Here is an 18309-nt window from a genome sequence, read left to right as displayed (position 1 = left end):
TCCTCCCACCCGCCCTCCCCAGCCCCCTGACAGCTCCCAAGGTGCCCACCTGCCAGCCGCGCTGTTGGTCTCCTTGTTTTCTCCACGACCTTTGACCCTTCTGACCCTGATACTTCTCCTCACCCTCTTTGGGGTGTCCCTGCCCTCAGGGTTGCTTGGGACCCAGCCCCGCCCTTTGCCTGTTCCCGCATGGTCTGGTTCTGTCTGGTGCACGACGATCCCAGGCCTCCCCCACCTCTCACCCCCATCCGTCCCACAAAACATCCCGTGTCTTGATGGCCTCCAGCAGGGGCTCAGGCCCCTCTGGGCCCAGGCCATCCTGGCCTGGATGTCACATTGCCCTCCACCCACACCCAGCCCCAGGCACCTCCCACACTGCCCTGAAGTGGCCTTGGCCACCTACAGCAAGAGCCTGATGGACATCTACCCTGAGGGACCCTGGCCATACCAGGCCTCCCTCTGGAATCCTCAGCCTCTCGCCTGAGCCTCACAAACCCTCGCCTGCCTGCCATGCCCGTGGGGCCTGTGGTTCCCCAGTCCATCACAGATGGGCAGGCGGCTCCTGGTCCCCAGCTCCTCCCTGACCACCCAGCACTGGGGCTGCCACCATGTGCAGGATTAACCTTCTGCTGAGCCACCCGCAAAGAGGAGTGAGGTTGCCCTGTAGCTCTTGACATGGCAGCTTTTTTACTTCTAGAGAGTTCCATGGCTGGCCGGGCAGCGCTCACTGCAGAAGTCAGAGTTGAGGTGGTGACAACGGCCCTTTTATCCCAGCTGTCCCCAAGGCCTCTCCATGAGATACGTTAGAGCTGTCTGTTTTACCTGCTTAGGCGCTACCTGTGAAGAGCAGGGAGCTAAAGTGAGGCTATTCCCTACTGACCAGAAACCCCACCAGAAACTCCGTTCCTGCCACAGAGTCCTGTCCTTGTGCCTGCCCTGTGCCCCTTACAGCCACGTGTAGTGGGGATGGGGAGCAGGGGTACAGACCTAGAGAGGCGCTCTGAATCCAGGGGCGCCTTTGCTGGAGGTGACTAAATGTACCCAGGAGAAGTCCATCTTATCTCTGACCTCGAGGGAACACTTGATAAACAGCACCTTCTAGATAGTTCACCCAGCACCTGAGGTCGTCCTCTCCCGAGGAGCCCACTGAGTCACCGAGGGAGCATCCGAGAGTTCTGTTAAGAACCGTTCTGGGAAGATGCCACCAACACACCTGCTCAGGTCACCTCCTCCCTGCCCCCCCTTTTTCTCTACCCTCCCCCACCTCTTTCTCACCTGCTTGGACTCTGGTCCACATGGAGTCCAATGCTGCCCTGCCCGCCACTACACCTGGGAGGAGGAGACACAGGACTTGGGAACTCACCCAGATCTCCGAGGAGCAGCCCTGACCTCATATTCAGGAGGGCAGAACTTCCAGAAGGCCAGGGGTGCTGGGGCTTTAGGCCGTGAGCTGTCAGGGGCTCGAGATCCACTGAGTGGGTCATCTGAGTCTGTTTTAATGGAAAAGAAGTGGCAGCTCTGAGAGTGGCAGGGGAACCAGAGCTGCTCTCTTGCCTGGTGGGTGGGGTGTGCCCAGGTGCCAGATGCCCACTCTCCTGGTGGCCACACTGGATTCTCATCACAACCATCCTGGACCCTCTCACAGAAGCGGGGCCTTTTCCTGGGGCTGAGCACACAGAGCTGGCTTTCTGGACAGTGTAAATATTTGCCCCTGGGGAACACCACATTCTCAGGAACGCAAGCCAGAGAGGCCTGTCGGAGTCTGCAAAGAGTCTACTTGGAGAAGCAAGCCAGTCTCTAGCAGTGTGTCCATCACATTTCTCTCTTGAAGAAGGAATTGTGCACGCGGGTCTCCTGCCCTCAGCCTTGTTACCGGCCTGTTCAGGCTAGGAGGAGGAATTCCAGTCAGCAAGCTCAGGTGTCTGAGGTGTCAATGGCGTTACCTTATTTGTCCTTACAGCACAGGTCTCCCCGTTGAGGGGAAGGTCCCACAGTGCGGCGTGTAGGCACTCCTGGCACACGGGGGGCACCTGGAGAGCCCCAGCTCCCTCCTCGGAACCCATGCCTTGTTTCACCAAGAGGGAACCGAGGCCCGAGTGATTCTGCGGCCGACTGAGAGTTGTTGGTCCATATAGCAGAATGGAGACCAGGCCCAGTTTCGGACGGTGGGAGCTGAATGAACACTGGCCCCAAAGACCCCTGTCCTCCTCCCCGGAGCCTACGGCTGTGGCCTGGTGTGGAGAAGGGCCTCTGCAGATGGGATCTCATCCTGGTGGGGCACCGACCACCCTCATGTGTATCTTTGTAAGATGGAGGCACTGAGAGGCTCGACCTGGAAGAGACAGACACAGGGAGAGGCCGTGTGACAACGGAGCAGAGGTTGGGGGTACGGCCACAAGGCCAGAACACCCGGGACCACCAGGAGCTGGAGGAGACAGGAAGGACCCTCCCGTGGGACCTCCAGACGGAGTGCAGCCCTGTGACACCTCGATTTCTAACTCTGGCCTCAGAACTTAGAGCATGAATTTCTATTGTTTAAGCCCCCAGTTTGCGGCCATTTATTATGGCTGCCCCAGGACACTACACACTGTCCCGCAGGCTCTGTTATCCTCAACAGACCCTGTTTTTAAATGTTATTAATTTACTTTTTTAGAAGGAGAGGTAGGGAGGGAGAGACATTGATGTGTTGTTCCACTTATTTATGCATTCATTGGTTGATTCTTGTATGTGCCCTGACCAGGGGTCAAACCCGTGACCTTAGCATATCCCAACAATGTTCTAACCGAGTGCCCGGCCAGGGCCTCAGACTCTGTTTATTGAAGCCCAAATCCCGAACACCTCTGCACTAAACTCCTTTAAAGAGTTGTGGGCTGAACTAACACAGATCTTTCCAGGGAAACACACAGGTTTTATCTGTTTGGAAAAGAGGAGACACCTGCCCTTCCCAGGACAAAACAACGGAATGAACCCCAGTGGCTGCTGGTTGGAAATGAAGCACGTCTCAAAGGCCCTTCTTTCCTGGGGCTCGGCCTCGCTCAGTTGTCAGGGGAAGAAGCAGCAGCTTTGTGGCACTTTCTCCCTCAAAGATCTTTCCCAGAGCTTCCCACCTTTGTTTTATGCAAGAGCTTGGGGTTTCCAAGGAAAACAGAGGCCCCTGGCAACCTGGGAATGTGTTTGCTAAGATCCCAGATGCAGCAAAGTTTGAAGGAATGTGTGAATGGTGAAACCTGAAAAACAGAGGCACTCAGGATGTGGGTGTTTGCATCACAAAAGGTTTCTCCTTTCCTAGCTCACCTGCACAGCCTTAGGTAGGAGCTGGTGTCCTGCCCCTCCCTCGGCCAGGTGTGTGAGATCTCCCAGACCTGGCACCTGCGGTGGACAGCCCATGCATGCCACCACAGTTCTGGTGGATGGGGGTGAGGACCCTGGTGTGGCTACCCGGCTCTGCTGAGTGCTGTCCCATGGGGAGGTGTGGTCTGACCTGGTCTTTTCAAGGGAGGCCAGGAGCCACGATTTCAGGTGACTCTGCCAACACCCTGCACCCACAGACAGCTGTGGGGAATGCCCCAAGGTCTCACCTGAGCAGATGGTCAGTCCTGGGCCTTTCACCAGGACCCGTCCCGGACAAACCCTTCCCGCACAGGGCTGCTTGCTGGGGAGGACGAGGAGCTCTGGCTCGTACTATGGCTTGTGCCCAGGACAGTTGGGCAGGAGATGTGCATGGTAGCCTTGGGGCAGCTCATCGACGGGCCTGAGTGGTCTCTCCTGAGAACCCCTGCAGGGTGAGAAGGGTACGGATCAGACCATGGGGACCCCACAGTGAAGGTCGAAGGTTGCAGTCCCCTAACGCTGACGTGCAAAAGAACGACCTGGGTGTTCATAAAGCATTAGGATGCCTCAGGCTGAAATCCAGTCCCCGTGGCCAGCGGATGCTGGGGAGTGGATGGACAATGCACCAGGGCAGCCGGAGATGGGAGCAGGAAGCAAGCAGAGCATCAAGCATTGTCCCCCCACCCTAACCCCCTGTGCTGGAGGGGATCAGCAGGTCGGGCTCACCCTGTTTGCTTGATGAGGGAGCCCCAGGATCTGTGGCAGAACAGAGTGCTCAGCCAGCGCAGTAAGGAGCACAGTGCTGAGGACCCTCTACAGAAACCTGGCCAGGCGGACAGTGGGGCCAGATCTGGATGAGAGGCAGGCTTTTTTTGTTGTTTTTTTAAGATTTAATTTATTTGCCCTGGCTGGTGTGGCTCAGTGGGTTGGGTGCCGGCCTGCAAACCGAAAGGTGGCAGGTTCCATTCCCAGTCAGGGTACATGCCTGGGTTGCGGGTTCAATCCCCAGCCGGGGAACGTATGAGAGGCAAGGGATTGATGTTTCTCTCCCACATCGATGTTTCTCTCCCTCTCTTTCTTCCCCCCTCCCTTCTTTCTTTTTTAAAAAGATTTTATTTATTTTTAAGTTTTATTATTTATTTTTTTAGTGAGGGAGAAAGACATTAGTGTGTTCCACTTACTTACACATTCATTGGTTGATTTTATTTACTTTTCAATAAAATCTTTTTTAAAAGATTTAGTTTATTTTTAAATGAAACATTTAGATATATTCATTTTTTAGAGCTTGGGGAAGGGGAGGAGAAAGAGAGGGAGAGAAACACCAATCTGTTTCCTGTCATCCGCCAGCGTGCCCCCCACCCCTGCCCCCAACAACCCAGGGATCCGCCCTCACTGGGAATGGGACCCATGAGCTTGCAGTTTGCAGTTTGCAGGCCAGCACCCAACCCACGGAGCCACACTGGTCAGGGTGAGAGGCAGACTTTTATAGGCATGGGACTGGGATCCTTTGTGGGTGGCAAAGGGAGTGAGAGCGGAAAACGAAGCTTTAGGAGTGGGGGTCTCCGCCACAGGGTGCTCAGAGCAGGATAGGCGGGTAAGGGGCGTCCCGGGAGGGGCCAGGGCTCTGTGGGATATGGGTACTTGCTGGGCTCCAGGAGATGGGGTATCTGCCTGTGCTCCGTCTGGCTCGAGGGCCCCAATTCTCTGGGATTTGGCACCTGGGAGGTCACCCCAGTGGGGAGGGGCGGCACAGCTGGCCAGCATCCCTGTGGTAGGTGTAGCCGTTGCAATGAAAGCTGTTGGCCCTTTTGTTTAGCCAACACAGCACAGATTAAAGGGCATTTTATGTAACCAGGGATGACCGAAAGCAGCAGTCACAGGGATGTGAAATTGCTACTTTTCTCCCAAATGGGTTCCCCACCCCCACTTATTTGAGCCTCTCTGCATCTCAGAGGTAGTTGCTGGGTTAGCTGGTGGGTGAACACCGCAGACTCGAGCGTTGGGATGTGTGTGGAGGGACGTTTTTTTCAGCGGGAACTCCCAGGCACTTTAGGGCAGCAGTCACATTGGAGTCCAGGCCCGGCGCCAGGGAAAGATGAGGGGCCTCCCGCGACACTGTGGCTCCCTGTCAGGAGGAGGGATGACGCCGTGGGGCTGAGAGGGCTGTGCCGCCAAGTAGCCTTGGGGGTTCGTGCCCACACGCAGACACCTCTGCTTCCATCCTCTCCCCAGCCCCCAGCACCCTGAAGCCATGGAGGAGTCAGGACAGATATGTCTGGGAAGCAGAGGGCGCCCCCCCACCCCAGTGTCCCCAGGACCCTCCTGCCCCTGGGGTGAGTGGCTGGTGTAGGCACCAGGCTCTGCCAGGAAGGGTTCTCTGGTTCAAGGTGCTTCCCTGATCACCCCGTTCATGTTGCCTTTCCTCATGTTCTTCCCTTTCATGGGCTCATTATGAGGATCATGTGAGCTTTTGTTCTGCCGTTTCTGTTGGAGGAATCCCATTTTTCCATGACTGGTTTTGGGATTGGCTCTGAGGGCTTCTCTGAGCCGACCCCTCAGCCTCACCTGGCTGCTCTGGGAGAGGCACCTTCCCCCTGCCCCCCACCAACCCCCCACAGCCGGGAGCCCAGCCACCTGAGCTCTCTGGCAGTGACAGGGCATCACTCTCCCAGTTCTTGTGTCTGGCAGCTGGGTGTTATCCTGGAGGTGGTTCCAGTGGAACCACATGACACGGTAGGATGTGCATGCGTTTTACTTGCTAAAAGCCTGAGGCTTAGTGAGGTGTGCACAGGTTGGCATCTCTGCAGTGACACCCCTGAAGGCTGGTGTTCACGGCCTGCCCCACTGAGCCACTGGGTCACACGTTCCCTGTTCTCTCTGCAGGAGATTCTCAGCGGGGACCCCACAGAGGGACCTTTCCGGGAGGACCAGTGTCTTCTAGAGGGTAAGTCCTGCTCTCCAGACTGCACAGACTCTACCCTGCACCCCAGGCATGTGCCCAAAACCTGCCCTCAGGACACCTGGACAGGTGAGCCCCTGAGGACCTGGACCACCCATGCTCCACGCTCCTGAACTTCCCCACCAAACCCAGACCAGCCCAAGGCAGCCTCCTCCTCACCTCCATCTCTGAAGCCACTCCTGGCTGAGTGGGGCAGAGCCAGGAGGACACACCTGGCTATGTCTGGCTGTCCCAGGCTAGGGCTGAAGGTCTGGAAAGAATCGCAGGCTCCCAGCCGCACCTTCCCATATCCCCACTGCCCCGACTCACCTGCTTGGGCTGGGCTGGGGGAAACAGCTTCTCCTTTCTCCTTCCCAAACCTCCAGTGGCACTGCCCCCCGAGAAGGCCGAGGGTCGAGAGGGTGCCGGACCGCTCTTCAGTGCAGATGAGGTTGAGAGAGCAGCAAGCCGCGAGGGCCCGCGAGGCCTGGGCAAGAAGCACCTGAACATCGATGTAGGTCTTCGCTCTGCCTCACGGTGCACGAGGGTCTGTGGCTGGGATGGATAGGCGCACATCGGCCCTAAAACAGCCTCCTGCCTGGACAGTTTGCTTGAGGTTCAGCCGGTTGGAGGATTTACAGCAAAGCTTGCTTGTGCTTCTAACGTCCGCAAGCTCTGGGAGAGGGGGCGGTGTACAAGGAAGGTGTTGCAGCAAATCCAGCTCAAACTGGCCGATGTGGCACCAAATAATCCGGGGGGCTTCCCCAGCTGTGGGGCTAGCACCTCGGGAGTGACACAGAGGTCCACCGTTGATTGGTCTCCCAGCCCACCCAGGATGGGAGCTTGAGGGAGCAGTGAGGGGGCCCATTCTCCCAAGACAGGGGGTAAGCTCAGCGGTCCCAGCCTAGGGTGATGACCCCACCTGCCTCTGTCCCCACGTGCCCTGCAGGCGCTCCAGTGTGACGTCTCAGTGGAGGAGGACAACCGCCAGGAGTGGACCTTCACGCTCTATGGATTCGACAATAGTGGGAAGGCTACCCGGGAGGTGATGTGCTTGTGCTTTTGGAAGATGGGCCACAGGGCAGGGGGCTGGCAGCAGACAGGCCGTGGTCTCTGGGATGGGGAGACAGGCTGAGCCCGTGGGGTAGGCGGGGAGGCTGGACCTTTCCCAGGATGGGGGCGGGGGTGATGGATCTAGGCGAGTGAGGGACCCTAGGGAGTCTTGTGGCCCCCGGCTGTCAAAGCCCTGCGTGGCCAGTTTCTGGGTCCCCCAAGGCTCAGTGGGGCCAGCAGCCCCTGGGCACGGTGGTAAGAGTCTCGGGAGTGCCCCCAGCACTCACCTCTGCTGGCTGTGAGTCCAGGATGGGCAGTGTGCCCCTCGAAAGGAGGCAGGCACATAGGATAACAAAAATAAGTGTCTTTGGGTTTGAGTTAAATGTTGGTAGTTATTTGATTGCAAAGTCCTTTGAACATACAGATTTAGTGTGAAATTTAAATGGTGCAAGAGATGTGATTCCAACAGCAGCAGGGCTGCTTACCCAGGCTGTTGGGCACCACGTGGGGCTGAAGTTGGAGTAAGGAAGGCTGCGTAGTGGTCCTTCTGTCTGAGCCAGGGTCTGTGTGGAATGCAGAGGGACTCAGACAGGCAGGCTGCCTGGAGGCGGTGGCATGGGGGGGAGCAGATCCCAGCCTGGGCTGCCTGTGTCCGTGACACCGGTGCCATCCTCAGGACATGTCCAGCCTGATGCACACCATCTATGAGGTCGTCGATGCCTCGGTCAACCACTCCTCTGGCAGCAGTAAGACCCTTCGTGTGAAGCTGACCGTCAGCCCTGAGCCCTCCAGCAGGAGGAGGGAGAGCCCCCCCGCCGGACAGGGTGAGGGGCGTGGGTCCTCTGCTTAGATGCCCTGAAGATCCTGCTTTAAATGGCAGCCCACCCGCTCCTTGCAGACACCCCTTCTGGCTCCCCACCCCCACTATGCATTCCCCGTAGCCCTTATCTCCACACACCAGGCCATGGGGACTACTGTTCATTGTTTCTACTGTGCAGCACTCCTCCATACCCCCCCACCTGCCTGGGCAAAATCTCTGGTTTCCTGAACATGGAAAGCAGGGCCTGGCACCTGGTAGGGGCTCAGAAGTATTTGCTCAGTGAATGAATGAATGAACGAGTGTACAAATGTGTGAGGGTATTCTCTCTTTCAGATCGAGAGCCCACTCGCTGCAGGACAGAAGGCGAGATCTCTGAGGACTCCAGGGTGGCCGACAGGAGGCTGTCTGCTTATATCAGGTGAGGGGCCAGGGTCTGGCTCCACCCTCCAGGTGTGCAGTGCTCAGGTGGGAGCAGCCCACCCACACCCTGCGTCCTGCAGGCCTCGGGACTGCACCCTCAGGGCAGACCTCCAGGAGGAGCACCTGGGTGCCCATTGGGGCGAGGGTGCCCTCTTGTGGCCTGGCACTCTGGAGCCGAGAACACCCAGTGTCTGTCTTGAGAGATGGGTGAAGCTTGAAGGGCAGGTCAGCCTGGAGACTCTCAGTCTGGCACACGCTGCACACTGTGGTTCCACTTGCCAGCTGTGGCAGTGACAGGGACAGTGGAGGTGTCAGAGCAGTGACCCACTCTGCCTCAGAGCTCGACTGGGTGTCCTAGGTGGGCCAAATGACAGGAGTTCTTGCAGGCTCCATAGGCAGTTTGCAACAATGATCCTCGGGTGTTGCTGGGGTCCCAGGCCAGCTGGGGACCTTGCTGTCCTGGACACTCACCCTTTCTGATGCTCTTCTCTGGGCAGTGGGTGCCAGTCAGAGCCCACTGCCCAGGGCCATCTGCTCCAGTGCCCCCTTCCTCTCTGAGGAATGTCTGCTCTGGCCTGGGGCGGAGGTCAGGCCCCTTCTGACCTGTGCCCCACGCAGGAGGCCCACTGCTGACCCCCACCCCTGCCCTGTGAGGGGGCCGTACTGCGTGGATGAGAACACTGAGCGGAGAAACCACTACCTAGACCTGGCTGGAATAGAAAACTACACGTCTAAGTTCGGACCCGGTAGGTACCGGAGACCAGTCCCTGGGCGAGGGGCCCCGGGGTGTGGACGCCGCCCTTGGAAGCATGAGGGCTCCGGCAGCGACTATGCTGCATCATTGCCCAGGTGTGTGTGGGGTTCCTGGTCCCAGGCGAGCTGGCCAGGCCCTACAAAGGGTCTCACAGTCTGTGTCCCCTGTGTGCAGGGTCCCCACCAACACAGGCCAAGCAGGAGCACCAGGGCAAGGCCTCACACCCCCCGGGCAGGTCTCGCTCCCAGGAGTCGGACGCACACGCCGTGCACAACCGCAGGTCCCAGGTGCTGGCTGACCATGTCCTGCTGGCCAGTGAGCCCGCTGCCCGGGCCCTGGACATGCAGCCCCGGCTGAAGGGGCAAGAAAAGCAATTCCTCAAGTCCCCCAAGGGCTCGGGCAGGCCGCCTGGGGTGCCCAGTGCGAGCGTGCCTGGTGGAGGCAAGCCCGGGAGGGCCTTTGGCTACTACCCACCAGCCGCCCTGCCCCAGCCCCCGCAGGATGGCCACCACCTCCCACAGCCCCCGCCGCAGCCCCCGCCACAGCCCTATGGCCACAAGAGGTACCGGCAGAAGGGCAGGGAGGGCCACTCACCGCTCAAGGCCACGCTGGGCCAGCCTGCGGTAATGGAGCATGAGGTGGTACGGGACCTACCGCCCCTGCTGGTGGGGGAGGCCTACTCAGTGCCCGTGGTCCAGCGCCACGAGCACCACCACCACCACGAACATCACCACCACCACCACTACCACCACCACCACCCGTCCTAGCGTGCACACCCTGGCCCAGCCGCCCCAACCTGGCGCCCAGCTCCAAGTCTCCGGTGTGGGCGTCTGAGGTGGCACCAGCTGGACACTCACAGAGAAGGCCCTTCCTCTGCTCTCCTTTCCTCCATGTTCTGGTGGGTGTCATGTTGAAATGAACATGTTTGATGCCACTGACGTTGCGCAGTTATGAAGTGATTCTGTGTAACCCATAAAGCCACATGTAAGCATAGACGAGCACAATTGTATCTTTCACGTATGATTCCAGAGTGAGCCCTCCTGGCATGGAAGGGACTCTGCTCAGATGACTTTCGCGTTTTCCTCACGGAAGCGCCTCCTGCTCCGGGTGCCTTGGACTGAGACGTGCAGGGTGGCAAGGCCTTGAAGTTACGGAGCCGGCAGTGAATGTACAGCATCGCAGCCCTCGTGCATTACTCATTCAGGTTGTGGGGAGGGACTGTTTCTCCGTGTGCTGCGCGCACGGGGGTGAGCTCTGCTCCACCACGCTGAGTGCGGCTCATAACAAGGGTGGCCATGGGGGAGGCGCGAAGTGCTCCCCAAACAGTGGCCAGTAAACTCTGGAAGTGAGGCCATGAGCACAAAGGAAGGGCACAGGTGGGTAGGCGCCGGCACCAGCATCTTAAGTGGACACAGACGTGGACAGCAGGGCCGGTGGGGTGGTAGTTTCTATCTCAAACACACGCACAGTCCGCTGGACAGGAGGCGGACGTGTGTCCTCTGGGCTCACACATACAGCATCATAGCGCTCACGGCAGTTTCCGTGGTGTCCGCCTGCAGAAAACACAGTGTGGTCCCTCTAGGGAGAGGGGTAGTGATGGTGTCTGAGGGTCATGGAACCTTGGCTGGCAGCGGCCCCCTGTGGCAGGGCATGGCTGCTCCTTCCTCTGTCCGAGATGAGCAAGTGGACTTCCTGGCAACTTGAGAGTTTGGGCAGGTGGTTTTGCATTTACCTTCATGGAACTGTTTTCAAGAATCAAGCAAATTGGTGGTCGCCTTGTAATTGAGGTTTTTTTTCCCCCAGGCATAATAAAAATATGCATTTTGTAATATGCCACACTGTTTTGAAATGAGTTATTTTTTTAAAAGATTTTATTTTTTTTTTGTTTTTAGAGAGAGAGGGGAAGGGAAGGAGAGAAATATCAATATGATCTGTTGCCTCCCACACATCCCCAACTGGGGACCTGGCCTGCAACGCAGGCATGTGCCCTGCCCAGGAATTGAACCAGTGACCTTTTGGTTCACAGGCTGGTGCTCAGTGCACTGCACCACACCAGCCAGGGCCAAAGCGAGCTGGGGACTCATGCTGCACAGAGAGTGTGTCTATACCTGTTCATACAGATGCTTATGGAAGGAAAATTAATACACAACTCCAGACTTACGAGTAATTTTTCCCCTCCACTTTACTCCAAAAAACAAAAACTCCCAAAACCTAAGCCCCAAATTGGGTTTATGCTAATGGGACACTTGAGGCCACTGTCTGGGGCCGTGTGGATCAGGGTTTCACAGAGATGCTGGGCTCTCTGTGATGAGACTGCGGAGGAGCTGGTGCATCATTTGCAACCGTCTCCTCCCTTTTGCCATCATGTCCCCGTCCGGCCATGGTAAAGCTCCTCCAGACTTCTGAGTCACTGGTGTTTGTGAGCCGAGGCCACGGGTGAGGGAGAACTGGGGGTTCCCAGGGTCTGTGAGGCAGGAGCACTGGCATCTCAGGTTCCCGGGTATTTCAGACCATCAGCCCTCAGCCAGCGTCTGGCTGCTCAACTCATGTGCATCCTGCACGGTGACTCCCATGCCGTCGGCACTGGGTCTTCACCAACACCTGTCATCCGACCTGGGTCCAGTCCTCAGTGTGCGGAGCTCTTGCACCTGGTCCCACATTTGGGAAGCTCATTTAATGAACCCCAGCAGCCCCCTGCGGCCCTGCCACAGCTCTCGGTAGGCGTTCAGCAGGCTGGCTAGCAGGAAGTGGGGTGAGGCCTGAACTCTAGCCTCTGACACTAGACCCTGGTTTTAAAAACTGGACGCTGAGTGTGTCTGCTGCTTGTGAGCCCACGCAGCAGAGAAACTTACCATCCAGATGGAGATAACCGCTGCCTGGCCCACCTGTGCAAGTCCATCGCACCAGCTCCCGCGGGCAGTGGCAACCTCTGGTGGCGACCTCTGGTGGGCAGGGATCACACACCTCGTCTCCTCATGTTGTGAGTGCACCTTGTGACTTCCGCAATGCAAACAGCACCTGGCACGTGAGTAAAGCAAGTGCAGATGTTCCCACACGTTAACCGTTAGTTCCTGGGTAGACGACACAGAGACGGAACTTCCAGGGACGTTGCCCGGATAACCGTGCTGGGATGCAGTGGGCGGTCATCTGTTTGGCCCCCTTCTCCACAGCAGTCATGCTTGTGTGGGCAGATGTGAGCACTGTCCCGAGACCTCTTGGTCCCCTATCTCCTGCACCTTCATCTGCCTCTCACTTGGGGAGCAAGGTTGGTGAAGGAAAACCAAGAGACAGAGAAGCCAGAGCTGCCCTCTTGTCCTGGGCGCCTGACGAAGTCCCAGTGAAAACAGGGTTTGAGGAGAAGGTGTACCTGAGGGCCCAGCAATGCCAGACTGGGGAGGCCCGGGGCCAGAGTGGACAGGCTGTGCTGGCCAGGCCCCAGGGGTCTGCACGCAGGAGTGGAGGGACAGGTGGTCCTGAGTGGGGCCCAGAGGCCAACCGCACCCAGGGCCACATCCCAGATGGGGCTGCCACGGGGAAAGCAGCCCCCAGGGCAGAAGGGGCCCCCTTGGAGGGTGAGACACAGGCGGCAGCACCCAGTTGGGTCAGGTGCTGGCAGCCCACCCAGCAAGGAGGTGCCTGCCCACTGGGGGAAAGTGCAGTGGAAGCCTCGGAAGGGGCCACGGGCTTCCTGCAGGGCACTCAGGGCACTGTGAGGGTGGCTGACACACACCCACAGTCCTGCCACATGCTGGCAGTTTGGGTTTGCCTCTCGCACCAAGTGGGAGCTCTGGTGTCTCATGCGTCTGTACCCCTTTCCAGGGCTGTCCAGTGTGAAGGTGCCACAATGAGTCTGAGGCCCAGAGGACTCTGTGCTGTGCCAAACCCGCTGTGTGGGTGCTCATGGGTGTGTGGTCATGACCCTGGGGCCCTTCCGCATCTTCCCTCAAGTCTGCCAGCCCCCCCATACAGCCTGGCCCTTCCAGTCCCATGGCACCCTCACTCCTGCCCCAAAGGCCAGGCCCCTGTACTCCAGGTCATGGGTGTGAGCGCCCCTAGCAGAGACTGAGGGCAGCTCCGCTCTCAGGGTCACTCTCCCACAGTCCTGTGTCCAACTGCCCCCAAGGTCCCCAGGAGGCACGGCAGATGGTTCACACACCTCCTTCACTGCACGGCATTCAGTCTCCTGCACATCCACAGACTGCAAGCTTCACCACGAACACTTCAGATCGTCTTTGCCCCTAAAGGAACCCCGTGCCCACTCAGTCACTAACTCACCACAATCCACTTTCTGTCCGGATTCCACCATCCGGCACAGTTCACGTGAGTGCAATCCTACATGACCTGCGGCTGGCTTCTTTCACACGCTCATCCCTAGGGTGAGATGTTAGAATGTCATTCCTTTCAACAACTGAATTTTATTCCAGTGAATGGGTCTACGTTTTTAGTCACTTATCAGCGGGTGGGTGTTTGGGCTGTTCCCACAGCTCGGCTGGTGTGACCAGGGCTGCTACGAACACGGGCCTGTCAGTTCACGCAGATAGACGTTTCTCTGGGCTGTGCCCCCAGGAGTGGCATTGCCGGGTCACACAGTGACTCTGTTTAACAGTTTCAGGAGCTTTGAGAGGAGCTTCAACAGCTTCCACAGTAACCTCCCCTCACACCTTCACACAGTGCAGGAGTCCCCTCTGTCCCGGCGGGTGTGGTCTCCCTGTGAGCCTGTGTGTAACGCGGGGTCCCTTCCAATCACAGGTTTCACTTGCTGATTCCATCCTGAAATTACACACTGAGCGATTTCAGCAGACCCCTCGGAAAGAAGGGAGGTGTGTGTGGGGGGGGGGGCACATTTTGTGCAATTGTCTAATTTTTATGCTGAATGAGACACAAGATTCTTCAACATAGATTTCATTGAATTTTATTATTCTTCTAACAAAAATCATACAAAGACAAGGAACCTGTAAAAGGAAAACAATATCCACTTGTACTGACTGCCATTAAAGATACATAAAGCTCAGTGCGGAGAGGCTACGCGGTGCTCAGAGACTGCAAACGGGAGGCGGGGCAGACACGCGGATCCTCACCACGCAGCCAGGAGTGAGGTGGGTCTCTCTCAACTCAGTGCTGAACCAGGATCGGCAGAAGTCTGCACCCCAGCCTGGCTGTGGCTATTTGGCACATGCTCTGGCCAGTGGTCCTTCTGATGGCGATGCAGGCCCTCTTGGCTGCCCGACGGCTCCTCAGAAATGTCTGGAAATGCACACTTAGCCTTCACCCTAACACGAAATCTGCAGCCTGGGCCAATTGCCTTGGGAGCGAATGGAAGCATGAGAAAGCTGAGGGCCTGGTCCTCCGGGCCTGTTTCACAGATGCAATCTCTTTGTGAACGATTGGCATCGAAACGCCTGGGTGTTTGAACAAATAAATAAGCCACACAGAAAGTGAGGCAGAAGCTACTGCAGCGTCTACTACAGTGAGCGCGATCGTGACCACAAGCAGAAAGACCACAAGGTAAAGTGCAAAGTCTACAGATCACTGAAAGGGGCTGTCGCCATCCCCTCCGTGCAGGGCAGGGGCACAGGCTTCAGCTGGATGCCTCAGTGCGTGTGTCCTTCCTGCCCCAGGTCTCCCACGGCTGCAGCCCGGCGCCCCGCCCCAGGGCGTGAGATGTGGACGTGGAGGTCGAAGGAGAGAGTGCACGTCAGAAGCTGAACTGTGTGGTGTGCCTGCGGGCCCGGTGTGAGCTCTCGGCATTCACCGTTTCTGCGTCTCAGAAACGAGGTGCCCGCTGGGCTGGGCCCACCAGCACTTATGAGAGCCTGGAGTTCCCAGACACACCTGGGCTCAGGGGGCTCCTCCACTGGGGGTTCTTTCCCTCAAGAGCTTCCTAGAGCACAAACCCAGTGGGATGGCCACTCTGTGCTCCCCAACAACTAGGTTCCCTTACCAGATGTCCCCAACAAGGCGGGTACCTGACCGAGGCCAACTGGCTGAGCCCGGGGAAGTGGGAGTGGTCCGCTGGCCTCCCTGCCTTTACGGAAACATAAACAAGGATATTCAAAGGACAGAGAGATCAGGGACTAATGAACATGTACTGAGCTCTTAGCCACAGGCTGACCTTTCACCATTATAAACGGATCCTAACGGCCCAAAGGCCAACCTCAGTCTGCGTGTGGCTCTTGTGAATGTCCTGGGTGGGGAAGAACTGCAATGCGACCGCCACAACAGACCCAGCAGGCGCAGCCAAGGGGAATTAGTTCCAGAATCCGGAGGCAGAGCATGTGGCCCCATGGGAGGGACAGCTGTACCCCCGGCACTCGGAGCCTCCCTCCCCTCGGGAGCACATGGAGCACCGAGGGCGTGTCATCTCCTCGACTCGAGGAGACCTTTCAGTCATGTGCTGGTTCTCAGCCTGGACAGGAGAGCCCAGTGGTGTTCTAGAAACTTCCGCAGGAAGCCACGCTGGCAGATCAGGCCACTAGCCTGTGTGTGCAGCGCCATCCCCAGGTCTGCCCAGCGTGCTTCCAGAGCGGCCAGACGTTAGGAGTAGATGGTGATCACCTCTCGGCCACTGCCCCTGACCAGCAGGACCCTGTTTAGCCCCTCAGTCAGGACCTCAAGGAACTCCATATCTGGGGTGGACTGAGTTAAGGCCACAGGGGGTCTCATGGCACACGTGTAAAATGTGGAGAGAGTGACCTATTCAGGGTCCTGTGTTGTTAGGAACTGGTTTGAGAAAGAAGGTGAGGGCTGAGTCAGGGAAAGCCCGACTCCAGGTCTCTGAGGTGAGGGTGAGAAGGGGGCCCAGGGCAGGGGAGGGGTCCCAGGAATACAACCAGAGGCACTGACCCCACCCAACAGGAGGCCTCCACTCAACGCAAGTGGCCTGAGAACCTACAGCAGGGGTGTCAAACTCATTTTCACCGGGAGCCACACCAGCCTCAAGGTCGCCTTCCAAGGGCCGAATGTAATTTTAGGACTGTGTAAATGTAGCTACTCCTCAACAGTTAAGTGAGAGCTCAGCGTTGCTGTCAGGTAGAAACAAGACACTGGGCCAGATAAAACAAGGTGAAGGCCGGATTCAGCCCGCAGGCCTGGTGTTCACCACCTGTGCCCTAGAGGAAACCCTGCTGGCACCCGGGGCTCTGGGTGCAGACCCACCAGGAGGGATGTGCCTCACTGACACGTCCACTGGCCACCAAGATGCCCACATAGGCTGGGATGTCCTGGTAACCAAGACGTGACTTCCTAACTTGTGGTCAGCTGGAGGCTTAAATCGAAGAGCCAAGCTGCTGACCTCCTCCTGCTGACCTCACCCATGCCCCCAGAGGGTGGTAGGGGCTGAACCCCGGGGGACGGTCCCAGGCCACAGACCTCTAGCATCCTGGATGGAGCCTGTGTGAGGACCTATCCCCTACATCACGTGGAAGCTGACACACATTTAGGGGCTGACAGCGCAGTTTGGGGTAGGGCTAATGGGTGACCTTTGAAGTCACAGCCTCCTACTTTGGGTGGCACACCCTGAGCAACCAGGGGGAACTGGGGGGCCCATGTGGGGACACAGGATTTGATGGGCAGAATGGTGTTTAAGGGGCAGTGAGGTGCCAAGAGCACCCAGAGTTGAGCCTTGGCAGAGACCCATGGACCCATCACCCCAGGCCCGGGCTGTCCTAGAGATGGAGTCACACACAGGTGCCCACAGGCCCCAGGGAAACACCTGGAGAGCCAGCCAAGGGGCGCTCAGAGCCCAGCGCCCCCATCGCCTGCTCCCTGCCCCAGGGCTTCAGCCCAGGAAAGGATACAGTTCTCGTCCCCCTGCCGGTTTCTGGGGGGCCCTGGCATGTTCAGCAGGACCAGCTGGGCATCCTGGGACTTATTCAGGACGACGCCGTTGAGCTTCACCGCCGTGTGCATCCTCCTGACGTTGGACTGGTTCCTGCAAAGGGGGGACGGTCACTCTGCACCCCAGCCCGTGACACTGGGCACTAGTCCAGGTCAGAGCCCCGGCCGGCCCTACTTCACCCTGGTTAGAAAGGGCTGAGTAGAAATGAGTTGATTCAAGTGGATTCACAGTCCCGAAAGCTCCACGGGAGGTGATTCCACAGGAGAATCGTGCTGGGGATTAGGGGACAGGGGAGGGGGTACTGAGCAACCAGAGCGCTTTGGCCTCCAAACGCTTTGGGCTGAGAGTCACTAAAGCTGCCGAGCTTCTAGTTCACAAGCGGCTGTCCACACAGGCGGAGGCGAATGCTTTGGGGGTGAGCTTGCTGCCTGGGCCCAGAGAGGCGCTCACACACCCAGGGGCTCCAAACTGTTTCCCACTGGAGTCCCTGGAGTTGTGGCCAAACCTTGCTTTGAACACTGCCCTGTGGTGGGTCTGCTGAACTGTACACATGGCAACCTCTCACTCATCCGATACAGGCTGGGTGGGGCCCATGAAGCCCGGAGGTGGTGGGGAAGGAACCAGGCCCCTGCACCTGGCCTCCACCCCTGCTGCCGTCTTAAGTCCTGTAGCAGAGCCTTAGACCCTGGTTAAGGATGCGGCCATTGTGAAGGTCCATTCTGCTCTCAGCCCTCCCAGATGCTGCTGCTCTTGGCTCCTGCTACAGAAGAGCTTCCAGTGCTCAGCAACCCAGACCCTGTGCCTCGAGTCCTCGCTGACTCCCCAGTTCTCCACACTCCAAGGAGGCAGAGGGCCCACTGTGCTTTGACACTTCTTGGGTCCAGCAGTGGCCCCCGAGAGGGTCCCCAGCTAAGTAAGACTAGGAAGACTTCAGACCCACACCTGCCGGCACACCCAGGCACTCAGGCAACCCCACAGGACCCCACGGGTCCCCAGCCAGGTGGCTGTGGGCCCCCTCCCTGGGGAACTGTGCTCCAGGCAGCGCCCAGGAGAAGCCGTCCTGGGAGCTCTGCCCGCCTCAAAGCATTTGCATCTTCCTGCGCTGGACGGTTCAGAGGTCACACACAGGGAATCCACGGCCAGCCTCAGAAACGCAG

General features: G+C 58.1%; 2 protein-coding genes across 7 annotated transcripts in view; one reads left to right on the top strand and one right to left on the bottom strand.

Annotated features, from left to right (window-relative positions):
- The window catches only part of NKD2 (NKD inhibitor of WNT signaling pathway 2), a 29298-nt gene extending 18147 nt beyond the window's left edge, over nucleotides 1–11151 (top strand). Inside the window, exons 4-10 of the mRNA XM_028514912.2 lie at nucleotides 6214–6274; nucleotides 6655–6782; nucleotides 7218–7313; nucleotides 7998–8145; nucleotides 8475–8559; nucleotides 9180–9307; nucleotides 9490–11151. Coding sequence (XP_028370713.1) covers nucleotides 6214–6274; nucleotides 6655–6782; nucleotides 7218–7313; nucleotides 7998–8145; nucleotides 8475–8559; nucleotides 9180–9307; nucleotides 9490–10082 — 1239 coding nt within the window. The 3' untranslated portion in view covers nucleotides 10083–11151. The remainder of the gene's footprint in view (nucleotides 1–6213; nucleotides 6275–6654; nucleotides 6783–7217; nucleotides 7314–7997; nucleotides 8146–8474; nucleotides 8560–9179; nucleotides 9308–9489) is intronic.
- Nucleotides 11152–14211: 3060 nt separating this feature from the next.
- SLC12A7 (solute carrier family 12 member 7) overlaps nucleotides 14212–18309 on the bottom strand; it is an 84736-nt gene continuing 80638 nt past the window's right edge. For 3 of the 6 annotated variants that reach the window (XM_036020298.1, XM_036020299.1, XM_028511323.2), the window contains exons 24-25: nucleotides 17112–17245; nucleotides 15850–15941 (exon numbers count right to left, since the gene is read on the bottom strand). In XM_036020298.1, the coding sequence (XP_035876191.1) occupies nucleotides 15850–15941; nucleotides 17112–17245 (226 nt within the window). Of the gene's footprint in view, nucleotides 15942–17111; nucleotides 17246–18309 lie in introns of all 6 variants that reach the window. The other 3 variants (XM_036020297.1, XM_036020300.1, XM_028511333.2) reach the window with 2 other exon arrangements.

This window comes from Phyllostomus discolor, chromosome 3 (assembly GCF_004126475.2).
Source record: "Phyllostomus discolor isolate MPI-MPIP mPhyDis1 chromosome 3, mPhyDis1.pri.v3, whole genome shotgun sequence".
NCBI lineage: Eukaryota > Metazoa > Chordata > Mammalia > Chiroptera > Phyllostomidae > Phyllostomus > Phyllostomus discolor.
This window is presented reverse-complemented; position numbering and strand designations above follow the sequence as displayed.